Source organism: Dipteris shenzhenensis, chromosome 2, assembly GCF_047967505.1.
Source record: "Dipteris shenzhenensis isolate YYH24624 ecotype China chromosome 2, Dip_SZ_1.0, whole genome shotgun sequence".
Taxonomy (NCBI): domain Eukaryota; kingdom Viridiplantae; phylum Streptophyta; class Polypodiopsida; order Gleicheniales; family Dipteridaceae; genus Dipteris; species Dipteris shenzhenensis.
The window spans coordinates 41,640,957-41,659,774 of NC_141597.1; the positions used below are offsets into that span (position 1 = coordinate 41,640,957).

General features: G+C 43.2%; 1 protein-coding gene across 2 annotated transcripts in view; it reads left to right on the forward strand.

Annotated features, from left to right (window-relative positions):
- The window catches only part of LOC147904767 (secretory carrier-associated membrane protein 1-like), a 53,392-nt gene that overhangs the window by 24,206 nt on the left and 10,368 nt on the right, over window positions 1–18,818 (forward strand). For both annotated transcript variants that reach the window (XR_015542457.1, XM_087388287.1), the window contains exons 3-4: window positions 7,309–7,425; window positions 7,504–7,566. Coding sequence is in view for 1 of the 2 variants with exons in the window: in XM_087388287.1 (XP_087244413.1) it covers window positions 7,309–7,425; window positions 7,504–7,566 (180 nt within the window). In the remaining variant the exon portion in view is untranslated. The remainder of the gene's footprint in view (window positions 1–7,308; window positions 7,426–7,503; window positions 7,567–18,818) is intronic.

Below are 18,818 nucleotides of genomic sequence, written 5' to 3' on the forward strand. Positions count from 1 at the left end.
GGATTTCCGATACACAGGATTGATGATATCTTGGATAGGTTAGAGGGGTGTGCAATGTTCAGCTGGATAGATTTGAAGAGTGGCTACCATCAGATCAGGATATGACTTGAGGATATGCATAAGACAGCTTTTGGGACCACATTTGGCTTGTACAAATTTCTTGTGATGCCATTTGGGTTGACAAATGCACCTGCCACCTTCAATCGGATGGACATAACCTTCAGAGAGCACACATCCTTTGTTGGTACATTCTTTGATGACATCATAGTGTTCTCTAAGAACGAGGCTGAGCATAAAGAGCACTTGGCAATTGTTTTTGCAGAGCTCAGGAAGCATAAAGTGCTGATTAATGCCAAGAAGAGTGAATTTTTCATGCATGAAATTCACTTTTTGGGGCACATAATATCCAAAGATGGAGTTAGAATGGATCATGTCAAAGTGGAAGCTATAAGGAATTGGCCACCGTTGAAGAATATCCACGAAGTACGAAGCTTTCTTGGTTTATGCTCGTACTACAGGCGGTTTATCCTCTACTTTGCTGAGATCGCATCACCCCTTCATGCCCTACAGAAGAAAGGAGTGTGTCAGGTGGGGTACTAAGGAAATTGCATCTTTCGAAGAGTTTAAGGAGAAGTGATGCTTTGATCCTGTCATTAGCTTGCTAGACCTATGCAAGGCCTTTGCTGTCTAGTGTGGGAACAGCATAGGAAGAGTGCTTATTCAGGATGGGAGAGTAGTTGCATGAGAGCAGGGTGCTCACTGATTCTGAAATGAATTTCGGGACGATGGTGGCTATCATACATGCTCTTTCTAGTTAGAAACATTACCTCTTAGGTGCTCATTTTTATGTCCAGACAAATCACCAATCCTTGAGGTACTTTCTCACTCAGAGAAAGCTGTCAGAAAAACACATGCGGTGGGCAAACTTCCTTTCGATGTTTCATTTTCAGATTGTGCATGTGCTTGGCAAAAAGAATGTTATTGCAGATGCACTTTCCATTAAGTCCCGATGTAGTATCAAAGAAACCGCAAGTTTTAGTTGTCACCATTGCATACCACATTAAACTTGATGCCATGAAGGATGAGTATGCCAATGATGATGATTTTGCACGGATATACAATCAGCTGGTTGAGGGGCATAGGCATGAGCACTATATGCTAAAGGATGGATTCCTGATGATGCATGGTAGACTTTGTGTCACGACTCACAAAGTAGTTGAGGCCAAAGGTTTTGATGGAGAGTCGTGTCTCACCATATGCAGGACATCGAGGCATTGAAGCCACAATCAAAGGTGTGGAACACTTCTTCCACTGGCCAACTTTGAGGAAAGATGTTGAGGCATATGTGAAGACATGCATCACTTGTCAGAAGGGAACGTATGATAGGTAGAAGCTAGCTAGATTGCTACTGCTAGTGCGTGTTCCGGATAGACCCTGGCAAAGCATTGCCGTGGACTTCATTTTCGATCTGCCTCGTACACCATTAGAACAGATGGAATTTTGGACCATAATTTGCAGATTCAGCAAACATGCCCACTTTATTCTAGTGCAGAAAAAAATTACAGCAGATCAGATGGCAAGATTATTCATGTCTCATATTTTCAAAAACCACGGACGCCTGAATTCATTGTCAGTGATCGAGACCCTCGTATGACCACCCTTTTTTGGAGAGGCCTCTTTGAGAACATGGGCACTACGCTGAATTTTTCATCCTCTTGAGTCTTTGCAACCACAATTAGATGGATAGTCAGAAGAGGCCTATTCTATTGCCCTGGATCTTCTAAAATGCTATTGAAGTTGCTATGTTTCAGACCAGGAAACAAAATCAGAGCAATTTTTGCCACTAGTTTGAGTTTGCCTACAACAATACAGTGCATTCTTTCATAGGGAAGGCAGCCTTTGAAATTGTGGAAGGTGAAAGAAATGTGCCTCTCATTTTGCACACCAAAGAGAAGATCTTTGAAGCGGACAGATTTGTGGAAAGCTTGAATGCAGCCTGTCAGAAGGTACAAACCGCCCTCTGGAAAAGCTAGAAGAAGAATAAAAGAGCAGCAGACAAACGCCGACGTGAATTGGTTTTGAAAGAAGATGATTGGGTGTTGCTGTGCTTTCAAAAGCAAGACTTAAGCGGATGAAAGGCAAGGATAAGGTATACACCAAACTGAAAATGCGGTACTATGGACCCTTCCAAGTCTTACGAAAGATAAATGATGTAGCTTACAGGCTGAAGCTACCACGCCATTGGACAATTCACAATGCGTTTCATGTGAATTTGTTGAAACCTTTCCAGGGAGATGTGCCTGAAGAGATGCTTAATGAGAAACAGCCTGAAGTGGAGGAACTGGATGAGATCTTGGTTCCATAACAGATCCTAGCACACTATGAAAGGAAAGTGCACCCTAGGTCCAAGGGTTAGACTAAGGCATTACAGAGGGGTTTAAATGTTGGGACCAAGTGACATGACCCCCACACCTCTGAAACCTCTGATTTGCAAGAAAACACAAGATCACACCAAACGTGAGGAATTTGAGCAGGCTGCTCACCACCCAACCATGACATCTACGGGATGTGATCCCGAATTAGGAGATGTCCCCACTGAGCCAGAGTTGCTACTGGCATGAACTCCCAACCAGATCTTAACCAGCCTGGTGTCCCATACCACCAGGTGGCGCCGTGAAGCCTAGGATCTGTTGTCGGGCCTTGGGCTACGCTATGATGCAGGCGCACGTCCACGACTCAATCCAAGATCAAACCTAGCACTTGGGAATGAGACTTGCTCCCATCGGTCCTCTTAGAACTGAATCTCTGGGCCCCTTATATAGACTCGGGTCCCATGTGCCAAAAATAGTGAAGACCTCTAACTGGTTCGTACCCTTGCCACTCAACCCGAGAATCAAGCCTGCCTAGCCCTAAGCCTCCCCAGGCTACCTGAGCTAGTCTTGTGTATCCTAGATACCAATCCGTGTACATGACATACTTCCCCTTCTCTAAGAACTCACTCTTGAGTTCGCTAAAAAACCCGGGAGTGTCCTTTGGACGTTTTGTAATGTCTCTCATGTTGCATCCTTTCCAACATGATCCTTCCACTTGATCTTGTGTTCCGTGATAGTTCGATTACGAATCTGTCTTTCACGAAATTCAAGAATACTCTTTGTTTCGTGTGGAATAAAAGTCAAATATGTAACTTCTATTATTTCTTGAGGAGAAACAAGTTGATCATCTGCACCGAGTAACTCTTTCAGTCTGTTGACATGAAACACTGGATGTGCTTTAACATCAAGAGACAATTCTAGTTTATATGCAATTGGTCCAATTCTTTTAACAACCTTGAACAGACCACAGTATCCGGGAATTAATTTCGGAACCAAACTAGTACTTAGGCTCTTGGATTCCTTGGGAATACGCAAATATACCATCGTTTCTTCAGAGAACTCTCTGAGTGAATGATGTCTATTAGCATAAAATATGTCCTGATCTTGGGCACTTCTAATAGACTCCTTGGCAAATTGCAACATTTCTTGCATGTCTTGCAAGAATGTCTTTGCAGCATCATTTTGAATTCCCTTGAACCTAACCATAACTAGTGACTTAGGTTGAAACCTGTACATAAGCATAAAAGGACTATGACCAGTACTCGAATGCTTTGCACTATTATAAGCAAATTCTATCATGGTTAGATAATCTTCCCATGAAGACTGTCTCTTAGAAACATATGCCCGAAGCATATCTTGAACCAATTGGTTGACCTTCTCTGTACTGCCATCACATTGTGCATGATCTGAGGAACTCATACTTAGAGGTGTTTCCAACCTCTCAAAAACAAGTGTCCAGAAGTTACTTGTAAACTTCTAGTTCCTGTTGCTGACTATGTCAGACGGCAAACCATACAGCTCAAACATGTGGTCCACAAACTCGTGAGCGAGCTGAATAGTTGAAATGGTTATTCTAGTAGGTAAGAATCTAGCCATTTTTGTTAGACGGTCCACTATAACCCAAATGGAGTCATGACCCTTGTGCGCTTTAGGCAAACCCGTAATAAAATCCATGGAAATACTTTCCCATTTATTACTCGGGATTTGCAATGGCTGTAATAAATCCGCGCTTCTAAGGCGTTCTGCCTTAGTAACCTGGCAAACCCGGCAACCTACCACATAGTTTTCAATAAAAGGTCTGTTTCATAAGAGACAGAGTTCGATGTATACTTGGATGTCCAGCACTAGGAGCATCATGACACTCCTAGAGAATCTTGGATCGAAGATTTGAAACATCTGGCGCACAGATCTTTCCATTCCGGAACAGCAAGCCGTTCCTAATCATCCACTGACCTCTCACCGTTTGAACCGTATGTGGCACAATCCCTGAGTCCTGGTCAACCATGGAGCTCTCATCCTAGACTTTCTACCAATAAGAACTGAAATGACTATCAGTTGCGCAAAGCCCTCTCAAGGATTGAAATAGGTATGAGGATATTTCCTTAATTGACATAGCATGTACAAACTTGACTCGACTTAAGGCATCTGCCACACTATTCATCGAACCCTTTCGATAACGTATCAAAATCTTGCATTAACTCTGCCTATCTAGCCTTTCTTCCCCTCAATTCAGACCCGTCACACACATACTTGATTGATTGATGATCTGTTAATATGAGAAACTTCGAACCATACAACTAGTGTGGGCCAACGATATTGGGTGTCGTCTAGCTTCTTACTCTCAAAAGCTACAGGTCTTCCCTCTTGGAATAAAGCTGCCCCAATCACAAAATTACTCACATCGCCTCTAAAACATAAGGCCGGGTAGGATCGGGTAATGCAAGAACGGGTGCTTCCTTGATAGTTAACTTCAAGGTTTCAAAAGCCTTGTTCAATGCATCATTCCAAGAGATTGGCTTGGTAGACTTGTGTCCATGACCTTTCAATATGTTGGTGAGGGGTGCCGTGATGTGAATAATCACGCACAGACTTTGGTAGTAAAACTGTGAATCCTAGGAAAGAATGAAGTTGTTTCACAGTCTGAGAGATAGGCCATTCCAAATACTTCGCTCCGGCCAAACGGTCTATTAAATCATCGAAACGAGAAAGAGGGTAACGATTCTTAATTGTCACTTTATTCAATCGTTTATAATCTACACACATTCTCCATGAACCATCTTTCTTCTTTCTTAAGAGGATAGGTGCTCCCCAAGGTGATTTACTGGGGCGAATATAGATCATATTCAGATAATCTTCTAGTTATGAAGCTAACTGATCCTTCTCAAGCTGGCTCATCCTATAAGGTGGAATACTAATAGGTTGAGCCCCAGGTACTAAATCTATGCAATGGTCTACTGCTCGTTCTGGAGGTAAACTTTCCGACAGTTGAGCAGCATGAAATCATCCAATAATGTTCTCAATTCACGGTGTTCAAACACGCTTAAATCATTTTCGTTATTAACTGAAACAACAAATGAAGAAAGCGGAATCAAAACACACTGAGACACATCATAATGAGAAGTGTTTATTATATTCCGAAGCTACATCGCAGATACAATAGGTCCCTGAGAAGAGAGTGTATTATCACACTGAATACAAAATTGGGTGTCCTTATCCCAAAAAGAGAGTGTATGCTCTTTCCATCCAATCCGAATATCATGGGTTTTAAACCACTCTATTCCGAGTAACAAGTCCACATGTTCCAAGTGCATGACGTAGCACGTAAGAGCAGTTGTGTAGTCTTGAATCTGGATAGAAAGTGCATCGACCTTACGATCCTAAAACTGCTTTCGAGGTGGAAGTTGCACCTCGTAGGTGTGATCGCTAGGTATCGTGGGCAGCCTCATCCTCTGCACAAGTTTGTAATTAACAAAATTATGAGAGCTGCTCGGGTCAAAGAGAATGTGAACTCTTTGGTCCCTTACTTCTCCATAAACTTGAAAAAGGTCATGGGGGCCAAATAACGAATTATTAAAAGTGCAATTTCAAGAAAGTGGGCAGGAAATGACATTTACAGAAATACTTGTCATCGAAATTTGGCTAGCTCCCTTAGCTTTGGTACCTTGTCCCGCATGGAGCTTCGGTCCCGGCGCTTGCATCTGGTTCTTGCGCTTAGGACAATCATTCCGAGTGTGGCCTTGCTTCTTGCATATGAAGCAACGTCCTTCTTTCTTTAACTTCAAGTTGCGTAGAAAATGAGCACGACCATTCTCCATAAACTCGGAAAAGGTCATGGGGGCCAAATAACGAATTATTAAAAGTGCAATTTCAGGAAAGTGGGCAGGAAATGACATTTACAGAAATACCTGTTATTGAAACTTGATTAGCTCCCTTAGCTTTGGTACCTTGTCCCGCATGGAGCTTTGGTCCCGGTGCTTGCATCGGGTTCTTGCGCTTAGGACAATGTTTCCGAGTGTGGTCTCGCTCCTCGCATATGAAGCAACGTCCTTCTTTCTTTAACTTCAAGTTGCGTAGGAAACGAGCACGACCATTCTTTGTTTGAGTCGAGTTCTCCTTGGAGGCGTTGTCTATAGACTTCGACTCCCCAGTACCAACTTCCTTGATTCTACTGTCATATAAAGCTTAAGCATTCTTATGCGTTGCCCTGGCTGATGTACGGAAGTTATGGATATTGATTTTCATGCTCCTGATTCAAATTTCAAAGCTAATGAAATGAGGATTATATTCTGATGCAGGATTAGGATAATTTAAATATTGAAACCAGGCCTGTTCAATAATCAGCATAAAGAAAGTCTCATGCTGTTCTGATGGAATTCTACTTCACTCTTAAAATCCGAGTCTATTTCACGTTTTTATTCATTGTTAAGAAAGTGAAGAGTCTTCTTATGCCTTGCCGCGGCTGCTGTATGGAGTTATGGATATTTGATTTACATGCTCCTGATTAAGGCTCCATTAGTGGACAAGATCAGAGGATAGTTTCTTTTGATGTAGATCTACAAAATTCCCAACCCGACTAGGGCAAATTTCTCTTTTCACCAGACCAGGTCAATTCAGGATCTGGTATGTGGCATAATATATATAAGTTATAAATGTTGAAGTATTATTCTGTTTTGCGTATGCCATTTGCTTCCAATATTGTTGTTTTTAAACGTATCAGACATTGTTGTTTTGCTGTTGTGGGTTGCTTTCTTTATTTGTAAAGTAATGGAACTTACCAAGTATGCCAACATTTTTTACAAAACCTTGTAATGCAAGTTAAGGTTACATCTACTTATGAGGAAGCTTACATACTCTACAGGCTTAGTTTAGGCGTATGGTTTTTTAATGGATTTTCTAAGGCTATGGAATGTGCTGATGTCTAAGTTCTATTCTGCAGCACGCAGGAAGTGTTCCACAGGCCTCAAACTCTCGGCTTTCCCCTCTTCCTCCTGAAAAGGTGGCTTTTGATTCAGGCCGAGATGTGACAGTGGGTATACCACTTGGAAATGCAAAAGTAAGACTCGGGCCATTGGTGCGAAGCATGGATTCCTGTGAATTCCAAAAAATCCCTAATGTTTGGATTCTTTTATAGGAGATAAAGAGGAAGGAGAAGGAACTTGAAGCAAAGGAAGCAGAGCTTAGGAGAAGGGAGCAGGTAACCATTTCTTCGCTTAGAGATTTTGCTTGATGTATGGCATTCCAACATTTTGGATGGCATTATGTGCAAGTTTTTTTGATAGGAGCAGGTTTATATATATTTTGTGTATTTTTATGTACAAGCGTTGTTCTCATGTCTGTGTTGGGTCAGATAGCTTATATTATACATCACATTTAGATGCATGCATGTTTCTAGACGCCTATACATTTTCCCTTTTTCTGTCAATTTCTAGCTTTGCTTCTTAGAACTCAATGTCTTTAAAAAATGCCTTTGATCTATGTATATAATTGGTATATAATTGTATGAACATTAATGTGTCCCCTACACTGATAGAAATATTAATCTCTAAGGCTAGGGGCACTTTTTCCCTTTTTACGGTTTTTCCCCCTAACGACAAAAAACCCCCTAATGTCAACTAGTGATTGAGTGAATCAGGATCCATGCTAGGGTTTTGTCTCTATGACTATCCTAGTGTAATCTCCCATTGTGTGTTACTGAATTCTTGATTCGGCTTGCTCCTGCTTGTGTTCACCTCCAACCCTTGCTCCATTTTCCAACATTTGGTGTCAGAGTGGGTTGCCCTTCACTCCCCACGTCTTCCCAACTCTTTGGAGGCTCTGCTGTCGCGAAGATTGCCTTAGCCTTCGTCTCGTTTTTGGAGGCAGGTTGCTTTGGGAAGTTGTTCAGGGCAAGGCAAAGTGATTTCTGACTGTTTCCAGCGACCAGTCTGCAGTACAAATTGTCAGCTTTTGGAGAAGCTTTGAAGCTGGTCGACTTGTTTTAGAGCTGTATTTTCATATGCACAGCAGGGTGCCTCCTAGCTTCTTGAGCTGTTCGGGGATTGGGTGACTACTTTTTTGGTGAAAAACTTGCTCCAGGCAGCTGTGCCTGTTCAGTTTGAGTCAGAGACATTTTGCTTCATTCCCAAGGTGATTCCTGGAGCTGTTTTTCCGTTTTCTTGCTGGCCAACCCTGTAGGATCGGATAGAAAGGAGAGAGTGCAGGTAGCAAAGGGTCGCAGAAGAACACCCGTCACGTCAAACTTAGATAAAAAACAAACATAAAAGAGTACAAGGTACAAGTACCTAGACCTAGGACTAAGTGTCCTAGGTGTCACATAGGACTAAGTGTCCCATGTGGCCTAAAAGACACTAACACTATAAGTGTCTTTATTTATGCCTACAAGGCACATATCATGGCCTATAGGGCATCACTAGAACCACCAGAGGATGGCCTACAAACCCCCCTCCATGGGATGGGCTGAAGTACTCTGGAAACATCTTAGAATACCTGGTATTTTCTGCTCATGGTGGCACATGTTCATCCAAAAGGATATAGCCACCTATGAATGTACAAGGGATGTCAGATCATGTAACAAAGGGAACCAAGTGTGAACTTGGGACGAGGAACTGCCTTTGTAAACATATTTGCTATGTTGTCCTCTGTGGGAAGAAAGGACAACTCTATGTCTCTTGCTGACAACTGTTCTCGAACATAATGATAGTGAACTTCAATATGCTTGGTACGCGCATGAAACAATGGGCTATGTGCAATGGCCAAAGCACTCTGGTTGTCAGTGTAGACAATAGTGGAGGATGTCTGGCGAATACCAAGATCTGTAAGTAACTATCGAAGCCAAACACACTCTATTGTAGCGGTGAAAGCTGCCCTGTACTCAGCCTCACAGCTAGACGTGGCAACTGTTGGTTGCTTCTTGCTGAGCCAAGAGATACATGAATTGCCAAGCAAAAAACAATTGCTAGTATGTGACACTATGGTGTTGGAACATCGTGCCCAGTCACTATCCGTGTAAGCATGCATGGTAAGTGAACCCTGATCACCATAGAAGAGGGCTAAATCCTGAGTGGAAAACTCTCTTCACTGCCTGCCAATGCTGTGAACTGGGCATGTGCATGAATCTGCTGAGCTGAGATACTGCATACTGCAAGTCAGGTTTGGTGTGACATAAATAAATAAGGCATCCAACAGCCTGCGAGTGATATCACATGGTGGGCTCCCATCATGAACTGAGAATTTGAAGCCTGGGTCCACTGGAGTAGAGATTGGCTTGCAATCCTTAAACTGAAAACGATCAAGGAGCTGTCCAATATAGTTGGACTGAGACATCATGATACCCCCCTCAACATGAGCAAACTGAATGCCCAAATAATAATGGAGCCGTCCCATGTCTGACAAGTCAAAAATCTGCTGCAAATCAGCCGTGAAAGCTGCAATTTGCTCAGCACTAAAAAATCAGATCCAATCCCACGGACATAAAGAGTGGGTTCTGTGGGACTATTCTGAAAACCAAGGGATAGTAAGTGTGCATGAATTTTGTCATACCATGCCCTGGGTGTCTGCTTCAAACCATAAAGGGCTTTTCTAAGCCGGCATACCTTATTTTCAGAATTAACAACCTCAAATCCAGGAGGTTGTGTGACACAGACTTCTTCCTGCAGATCCCCATGAAGAAAAGCAGTTTTGATGTCAAGCTGGTGTACTTGCCAATGACGATGGGCTGCAATGGCAATGACACATCTAATGGTAGTAATCCTAGATGTGGGAGCAAATGTCTCCTGAAAGTCAATGCCTTGTTTTTGGGCATACCCTTTTGCAACAAGACGGGCTTTGTATCGATCTATGCTGCCATCAGATTTCCTTTTTAATTTGTAGACCCACCGCGTTCCAATGGCATGCTTGCCGGGAGGGAGATCTACTAATTCCCATGTGTCATTTTTGGCAATAGATTGTAACTCAGCTCTCATTGCATCCATCCACTCTTTGCTGTCAAAAGCATCTTTATGGCTCAGAGGCTCTTCATTGCAAGCTGTAGCAAGGAGTGCAAACTCAAGAAAGTGACCATGCTGTCTATTCCCTGATCTTGTCCGGGCAGCAAAAGGCTGATCTTGTTTGCTGTCCCTCAATGTATCAAGAAGCCATCTGGGAACTTGCCTTTGCTGTCTTTTGACAGCTCTTTCTTCAATGACTGCATCATGAATAGTGGGATCATTTTGTGCCGGAAGAGAAACCTGCAAATCAGCATGAGGTAGTGGCTGATTATTGCTTAGTGGAGAGCTTGCAGGAGGCTCATGTTGCTGGTCAAAGTCCTCTTCTGATGATGGCAGAGGTAACCAAGATTCAAAGCCGTAAAAAATGTCAACTTTTGGCTTAGCTTTGTGGTCCACAAGAGAAGAAGCTGAATGTTCAGCAAAGATTACATCTCTACTGACAATAATCTTCCAAGTATTTGGTTGGATACCCTCTGCTCTCTTGGCTGTAACCAATAAATATACATTTGATTGCCTTGTCATCAAGCCTATGTCTCAGCTGAGATGGTACATGAACATATGCAAGAGACCCAAAAACTCTCATGTGTGAAAGTGAAGGCTTCCTGCCTTTCCATGCTTCATAGGGTGTAACAGTCTGTAATCCCCGTGTAGGTGATCTATTCAGCACATAGTTGGCACACATTACTGCATCATGCCAAAATTTGTTGGGCAAAGACTTGGCCTTAAGCATGCATCTGGCCATCTCCATTGTGGACTTGTTTTTCCTTTCAGAAACAGGATTCTGCTGAGGAGTGTAAGGAGTAGTGCATGAGTGAATAATGCCCCGTGAAGACAGAAATGCATCAAACTCCTTTGACATATACTCTCCCTCCCTATCTGTGTTGAGGGTGACAAGCTTGGTTCCTGATTCATTCTCAACCATATTCAGCCACCTCTGAAAGCATAAGAAAATGTCAGATTTGGCTTTTAAAGGATATATCCAGCAATATCTTGTGAAATCATCAATGAGAGTCATGAAATATTTGTACCCCCCAATGGCATTTGTCCTCATTGGGCCACAGACATCACTGTGCACTAGCTGCAATTTCCTTTGTGAGAGTTTTGGACAATTCTTTTGAAAAGCAAATCGATGCATCTTACCCAAAAGACAACCCTCACACACATGTTTGGAAACTGTGTGAGTCTGAGGTACATTATTTGCCATCTGCTGTGAATGTAGCTTTGCAAGAGCTCTATAATTGAGATGGCCCATTCTCTTATGCCAAAGATGAGTTTCAGCAAGCTGTGAATCTGAAATAGCCAATGCTTCAATAGAAAATGCAGCTGAGTGATGATCAAGGTGATAAAGCCCCTTTTGCAAAGTGCCAGTGAGAACTATGGCATTGTCATCACAAAGATAATAAACTAGGCATCTGTAGCCATCAAAAATCACTCTGAAACTTGAAGTAGCAATTGCTGAAATTGAAATCAGGTTGTCTTTAATTTCAGGCACAAAAAGAACATTTGTCAGAGTGATAGGATGGCTTGAAATGGATGTGAGCTGCACATCTCCAACTCCTTTTACAGCATATGAAGCATTATTAGCACATGTAACAGTCCCCCCTCGAGTGCATCAGCTAAAGAATGAAACATCTGTCTGCAAAATGTGACATGCTTGGAAGCACTACTATCAAAGTACCAGCACTGAGCATCATTGGCAGTAAAGAATGCATCAGCTTTGGATGGATCAAATGAGCAATGGACAGCCCATGCCCAATCATCCTGAAGAGCATGTGCGTGTGAAGCATCTTCTGGCTCATGGGATTCAATAGCATGTGAGGCATTAAGTGTGAATCCTACTTTCTTTTTCTCCGAAGCAATGCGCTTCCTGCATTCTTTGACTTATCTGGTGTATTTTTAGATGCATGGGAGGAATTGCAGCTGCTATGCGCAGATTTTGGCTTGCCCATAGGCTTGGAAGCCTTGCCTCTTCTTGTCTGGGGTGAAGCAATTGCATGATCATGAATAATTGCTTGTCTATTAGCTCTACTTCGCTCTTCCTGCAAAAGCAAAGTAACTAGTCTGGATTACCCATGCCCACTAATCGAAGGGTTGTAGCAAACCCTTGATATGTATCTGGCAGTCCATTCAATGTGGTACTAACAAGCTGTGAATTTGGCACCACCTCATCAATGTTGGCAAGCTGTTCCATGGGGTCCTTGACCTTTGTCAGGTATGCATCCATTGACTCACCTTCATTCATACTGACTTCCTGTAATTGCCTTCTCAAATATGCAACACGAGCTTCATTGCGAATCTGATAGAGAGAAGCCAATTTATCCCAAGCATCCTTTGCTGTCCTGCAAGACCGGATGTGTGGAATAATGATTCTCTTGCATGATAAAGCAATGCATGAATGTGCATTTGCATCTCTTGCATCCCATCTTGACTGTTCTTGAGTTGGAAGAGCAGCGGCAGGAGTGCTAGAGGAAGAGGCATCAGGAGGAGTACCCCCTGCAGAAGGACCAGCAGTAGAGGCAACCACTGTAGCATTGGCTGGCCTCAGATCAGCCCCAGAAACAATATTCCACAAATGCTTTGCAACAAGAATATGTTTCATGAGATAAGACCACATCGGATAGTTGGCGCCATCCAACTTATCATCTTCACGAAGAACTCCAAATAAATCTTGATGGTTCCAAGCCATAGCAAATGTGATACCCTGAAAAAGACGTGAAAATCCAAAAGCCTCAAGGCTATCACTGCAAAAAGCTGGCTGTCCAAAAAAGACAGCAAATATCTGCAAATTTCTGACCCAAATCAAAGGGCAAATGCAGATTTGACCCAAATGTGATTGTGACAGGCAATGTTCACTGCAAAAACAGCAAATCTGGCAAAAGCCCCAAATTTATTGAGGGCAAATAGGCCAAAAAGAGGGCAAATGCAGAAAGGCCCCAAATTTTGCTGAAATTTTTGCAAATTTGACCCAATGTAGGATAATCTGACTCAATGTCTGATAATCTGATCCAATGTATAGCCTCAAGGCTTTAAACTGAAAAAGTATGATTTACTGTCCCAAACACCAGCTGAAATTTAGCTCCCAACACAAAAGCCCCAAATTTCGTTGACCCGAGTGATGACGTGGCACAATGTGACAGTCCTGAGACTGAAATTAACTGAAAACTTCAATTTTTGGAAAGCTTTCAGTTGTCAACCTTGTCCAAAATATTGTATTGACAAGTTGAAGGTCCAGATTGTAGGATCGAATGATAGAGAGAGAGAGTGTAGGTAGCAAAGAGTCGCTAAGTTAGCCGTCACGTCAAATCTTGGATAATGAAAAATCTAAGTACAAGGTACTTGTACCTAGGTTGCACATAGGACTAAGTGTCCTATGTGGCCTAAAAGGCACCAACACTACAAGTGCCTACATTTATGCCTACAAGGCACATACCATGGCCTATAGGGCATCACTAGAACTACCAGAAGATGGCCTACAAACCCCCCTCCATGGGATGGGCTGAAGTACTCTGGAAACGTCTCATAATACCTGGTAGTTTCTGGTCATGGTGGCACATGTTCATCCAAAAGGAAATAGCCACAACTAAGGGAACCAAGTGTAAAGCCTGTCGGAAGACTTCGAACTTGGGACGAGGAAGTGCCTTTGTAAACATATCTGCTATGTTGTCCTCTGTGGGAAGATAGGACAACTCTATGTCTCCTGCTGACAACCGCTCCTGAACATAATGATAGTGAACTTCAGTATGCTTGGTACGCGCATGAAACACTGGGTTACACGCAATGGCCAAAGCACTTTGGCTGTCAATGTAGACAATAGTGGAGGATGTTTGGCAAATACCAAGATCTGTAAGTAACTGTCGAAGCCAAACAGACTCTATTGTAGCGGTGAAAGCTGCCCTGTACTTAGCCTCACAGCTAGACGTGGCAACTGTTGGTTGCTTCTTGCTGAGCCAAGAGATACATGAATTGCCAAGCAAAAAACAATTGCCAGTATGTGACACTCAGGTGTTGGAACATCGTGCCCAATCACTATCCGTGTAAGCATGCATGGTAAGTGAACCTTGATCACCATAGAAGAGGGCTAAATTCTGAGTGCCTCTGAGATATCTGAAGACTCTCTTCACTGCCTGCCAATGCTGTGAACTGGGCATGTGCAGGAATCTGCTGAGCTGAGATACTGCATACTGCAAGTCAGGTCTGGTGTGACATAAATAAATAAGGCATCCAACAGCCTGCTGATAAAGAGTGATATCACATGGTGGGCTCCCATCATGAATTGAGAATTTGAAGCCAGGGTCCACTGGAGTAGAGATTGGCTTGCAATCCTCAAACTGAGAACGATCAAGGAGCTGTTCAATATACTTGGATTGAGACATCATGATACCCCCCTCAACATGAGCAAACTGAATGCCCAAATAATAATGGAGCTGTCCCATGTCTGACATGTCAGAAATCTGATGCAAATCAGCCTTGAAAGCTGAAATTTGCTGAGTATCTAGGCCCGTGATGAGCATATCATCCACATATAAAATCAGCACTAAAAAATCAGATCCACTCCCACGGACATTAAAAGTGGGTTCTGTGGGACTATTCTGAAAACCAAGGTATAGTAATTGTGCATGAATTTTGGCATAGCATGCCCTGGTGCTTGTTTCAAACCATAAAGGGCTTTTTTAAGCCGGCATACCTTATTTTCAGAATTAACAACCTCAAAGCCAGGAGGTTGTGTGACATAAACTTCTTCCTGTAGATCCCCATGAAGAAAAGCAGTCTTGATGTCAAGTTGGTGCACTTGCCTATGATGATGGGCTGCAATGGCAATGACACATCTAATGGTAGTAATCCTGGATGTGGGAGCAAATGTCTCCTCAAAGTCAATGCCTTGTTGTTGGGCATACCCTTTTGCAACAAGACGGGCTTTGTATCGATCTATGCTGCCATCAAATTTCCTTTTTAATTTGTAGACCCTCTGCGTTCCAATGGCATGCTTGCTGGGAGGGAGATCTACTAATTTTCATGTGTCATTTTTGGCAATAGATTGTAATTCAGCTCTCATTGCATCCATCCACTCTTTGCTCTTAAAAGCATCATCTTTATGGCATAGAGGCTCTTCATTGCAAGCTGTAGCAAGGAGTGCAAACTCAAGAAATGAAGGGACGATCGCAAAAGAGAGAGAGAGTGCAGGTAGCAAAGAGTCGCAGGATAGTTCAGCCGTCAGGTCAAACTTAGATAATGAAAAAAAACTAAGTACAAGGTACTTGTACCTAGACCTAGGACTAAGTGTCCTAGGTGTCACATAGGACTAAGTGTCCTATGTGGCCTAAAAGACACTAACACTACAAGTGCCTACACTTATGCCTACAAGGCACATACTATGGCCTATAGGGCATCACTAGAACTACCAGAAGATGGCCTACAAACCCCCCTCCATGGGATGGGCTGAAGTACTCTGGAAACGTCTCATAATACCTGGTAGTTTTTGGTCATGGTGGCACATGTTCATCCAAAAGGATATAGCCACCTATGAATGTACAAGGGATGTCAGAAAAAATCATGTAACTAAGGGAACCAAGTGTAAAGCCTGTCGGAAGACTTCGAACTTGGGACGAGGAAGTGCCTTTGTAAACATATCTGCTATGTTGTCCTCTGTGGGAAGATAGGACAACTCTATGTCTCCTGCTGAACATAATGATAGTGAACTTCAATATGCTTGGTACGCACATGAAACACTGGGTTACGCGCAATGTGTTGGAGATAAGTGCACACTAAGTGTACTATTTCCTAGTCTAAGTTTAAGTCTAGTCTTTATGTCTTGAGTGTGTGCCATGTGGCACTTCTACAATTATCCCATAAACACTCTTGCATTATGTCTTGTACTTTGGCCCATATATTCAATGGGTCACATCATTCTAATCTATCAGTCTAGCTTGTGTCTTGTCTACACTCTTCTCAAGGTATTTCTAGTCTTTCAGTCTTGTTATTTCATTTCCAGTTTCTAGTTCTAGTTCTTGCTTCCATATTCCAACATGGTATCAGAGCTAGATTGATCCCTCTTCTCCCCCCTCAGTCTGCTGTAGCCATAGCTGCCTCTTCTCAGATTTCTCCCCCGCTCAGCTGGTCGCCATCTTCCTCTTCTGCCCGTCTTCTCCACGCCGTACTTCGCTGCCGCTGTAAATCTGCCTGCCATCTCTCTTCCAGATCTGCGCGCCAGATCTGCGCAGATCTGGCGCTGCTGTAGCTTCCGTTCCTGCCGCTCCTGCTGTCGCTCAGCCAGATCTGAGCGCCAGATCTGCTGCCACCGACAAATCTGCGCAGCATCCATCTCTTCTCTCCGTACGACCGCCGCTGTACGCCGCCGTACTTCGTTCGTCCTCGTCCGTACGCCGTCTGCGTTCCTGCTGTCGCTCCTGACAGATCAGCGCCGTCCGTACAGGCGTCCGTACTCCGCTGTGACCGTACGCCGTCTGTACTTCGACGTCATCCGTACGTACCTGCACCCGTTGTACCAGTTCAGGTGGCCTCTACTGCTGCAGATCTGCCTGCTATTTCTGTCCTGATTTTGTGAGCTGAAGGAGCTGCCCACGACTTTCGGAAGCTGCTGCCCGTACCTTTTCTGTTCGAAATAAAGGAGGAGCTGAAGCTTTTTTATCTCTGCCCAACCTGCATTCAGTTCTTGCTAAGGTACTGTACATTGTCTCTTTCAGTTTGCTGAGCAGTCCTTTTTTAATCCTCATATCTGCAAACTGCTGGTTCCTCCTACTTCGATGGGCTGTCATATGTTATGGCCCTGACAAAGTGGTGAGAGAACCGGCTTCTGGGATCTCTTCCTCTCATTTATTTTCTGCAATATTGTAAGGGAATAGACACTGCCCTTGCATCCTAGCAAGAGGTAAGACCTTCCCACATGGCATCTTCCTCTCATCCTCTCATATCTATCGACAAATTCAATGGGTCCAACTTTCATACTTGGCAGATCAAAATCAAGTGCCATCTTATGAAAGAAGGCCTTTGGGACATTGTTCACCGTGATGCTCCTGACGGTCCATCTGAGCAAGTTGTTGCTACCAAGAACGACAAAGCCTATGCTATCATATTGCTCGGCCTTGGAGATGATTACATTCATCACATCTCCGACATACAGTCTGCTCCTCAAGCATGGATCATTTTGGACACTCTTTTTGGAGCCCGATCTAAAAACTCTAAGATTGCACTTATGATCTCATTTTTTGATCTACATATGCAGGAAGGAGCTTCTATAGCCTCTCATGTCAATTATCTTCGCAGTCTTATGGTTCAGCTTGCGTCAGTCAAATCTCCCATCTCCGAAGATATTGCTATTGCTGTGCTTCTCAAAAGCTTACCTGACTCCTATGCTACTCTTGTCACTACCTTCAAGTATCATAATAATCCTTCTCTTGAGGGCATCATCAATGCTCTCCAAGAGGAAGAAAGAACTCAACAACGCAAGGTAACTGACACTGCATTTTTAGCAAAGAAAGGCAGTTCTAAGGTAAGAAAGCCTTGCACCCATTGTGGCAAAACTAATCATGTGGAGAAGGACTGTTTCAAGGCTCATCCATGCACCATTTGTGGCCGTGATAATCACCGGGAGAGGGACTGCTACTCCAAAACCTCTACATCAGCTCCTGTATCCACCTCAGCCCATGTTGCTGCAACATCTCCATCAGCTGATCTTGCTGCTCCTTCCTCACATGATGAGAAGTGGGCTTTCTGATTACTTCTATGTTTTGTCTACCACCTTGACCACCGATGATGTAGGTCAAGGGGTTCTAGTGTCTTGGTCTTTCTATTTGTCTACAGTCAGTCTTCTGTCTATCTAGTCTTGTCTGTCTGTCTATTTGTCTATCAATCTGACTGTGTTTTAGATCCATCTTGTCCCTACCCTTGTGGACCCATATGAGGATATCACTTGAGGAGGGGTGTTTCAGGATCTTTTGTCTGTCATGGTTTCTATCTTGTCTCTCAGTCTATCAGTCTTTATGTCTGTCTTCTAGTATTACTCCTAGTGTCCACTTAAGGAGGGTGTTGGAGATAAGTGCACACTAAGTGTACTATTTCCTAGTCTAAGTTTAAGTCTAGTCTTTATGTCTTGAGTGTGTGCCATGTGGCACTTCTACAATTATCCCATAAACACTCTTGCATTATGTCTTGTACTTTGGCCCATATATTCAATGGGTCACATCATTCTAATCTATCAGTCTAGCTTGTGTCTTGTCTACACTCTTCTCAAGGTATTTCTAGTCTTTCAGTCTTGTTATTTCATTTCCAGTTTCTAGTTCTAGTTCTTGCTTCCATATTCCAACACAATGGCCAAAGCACTTTGGCTGTCAATGTAGACAATAGTGGGGATGTTTGGCAAATACCAAGATCTGTAAGTAACTGTCGAAGCCAAACAGGCTCTATTGTAGCGGTGAAAGCTGCCCTGTACTTAGCCTCACAGCTA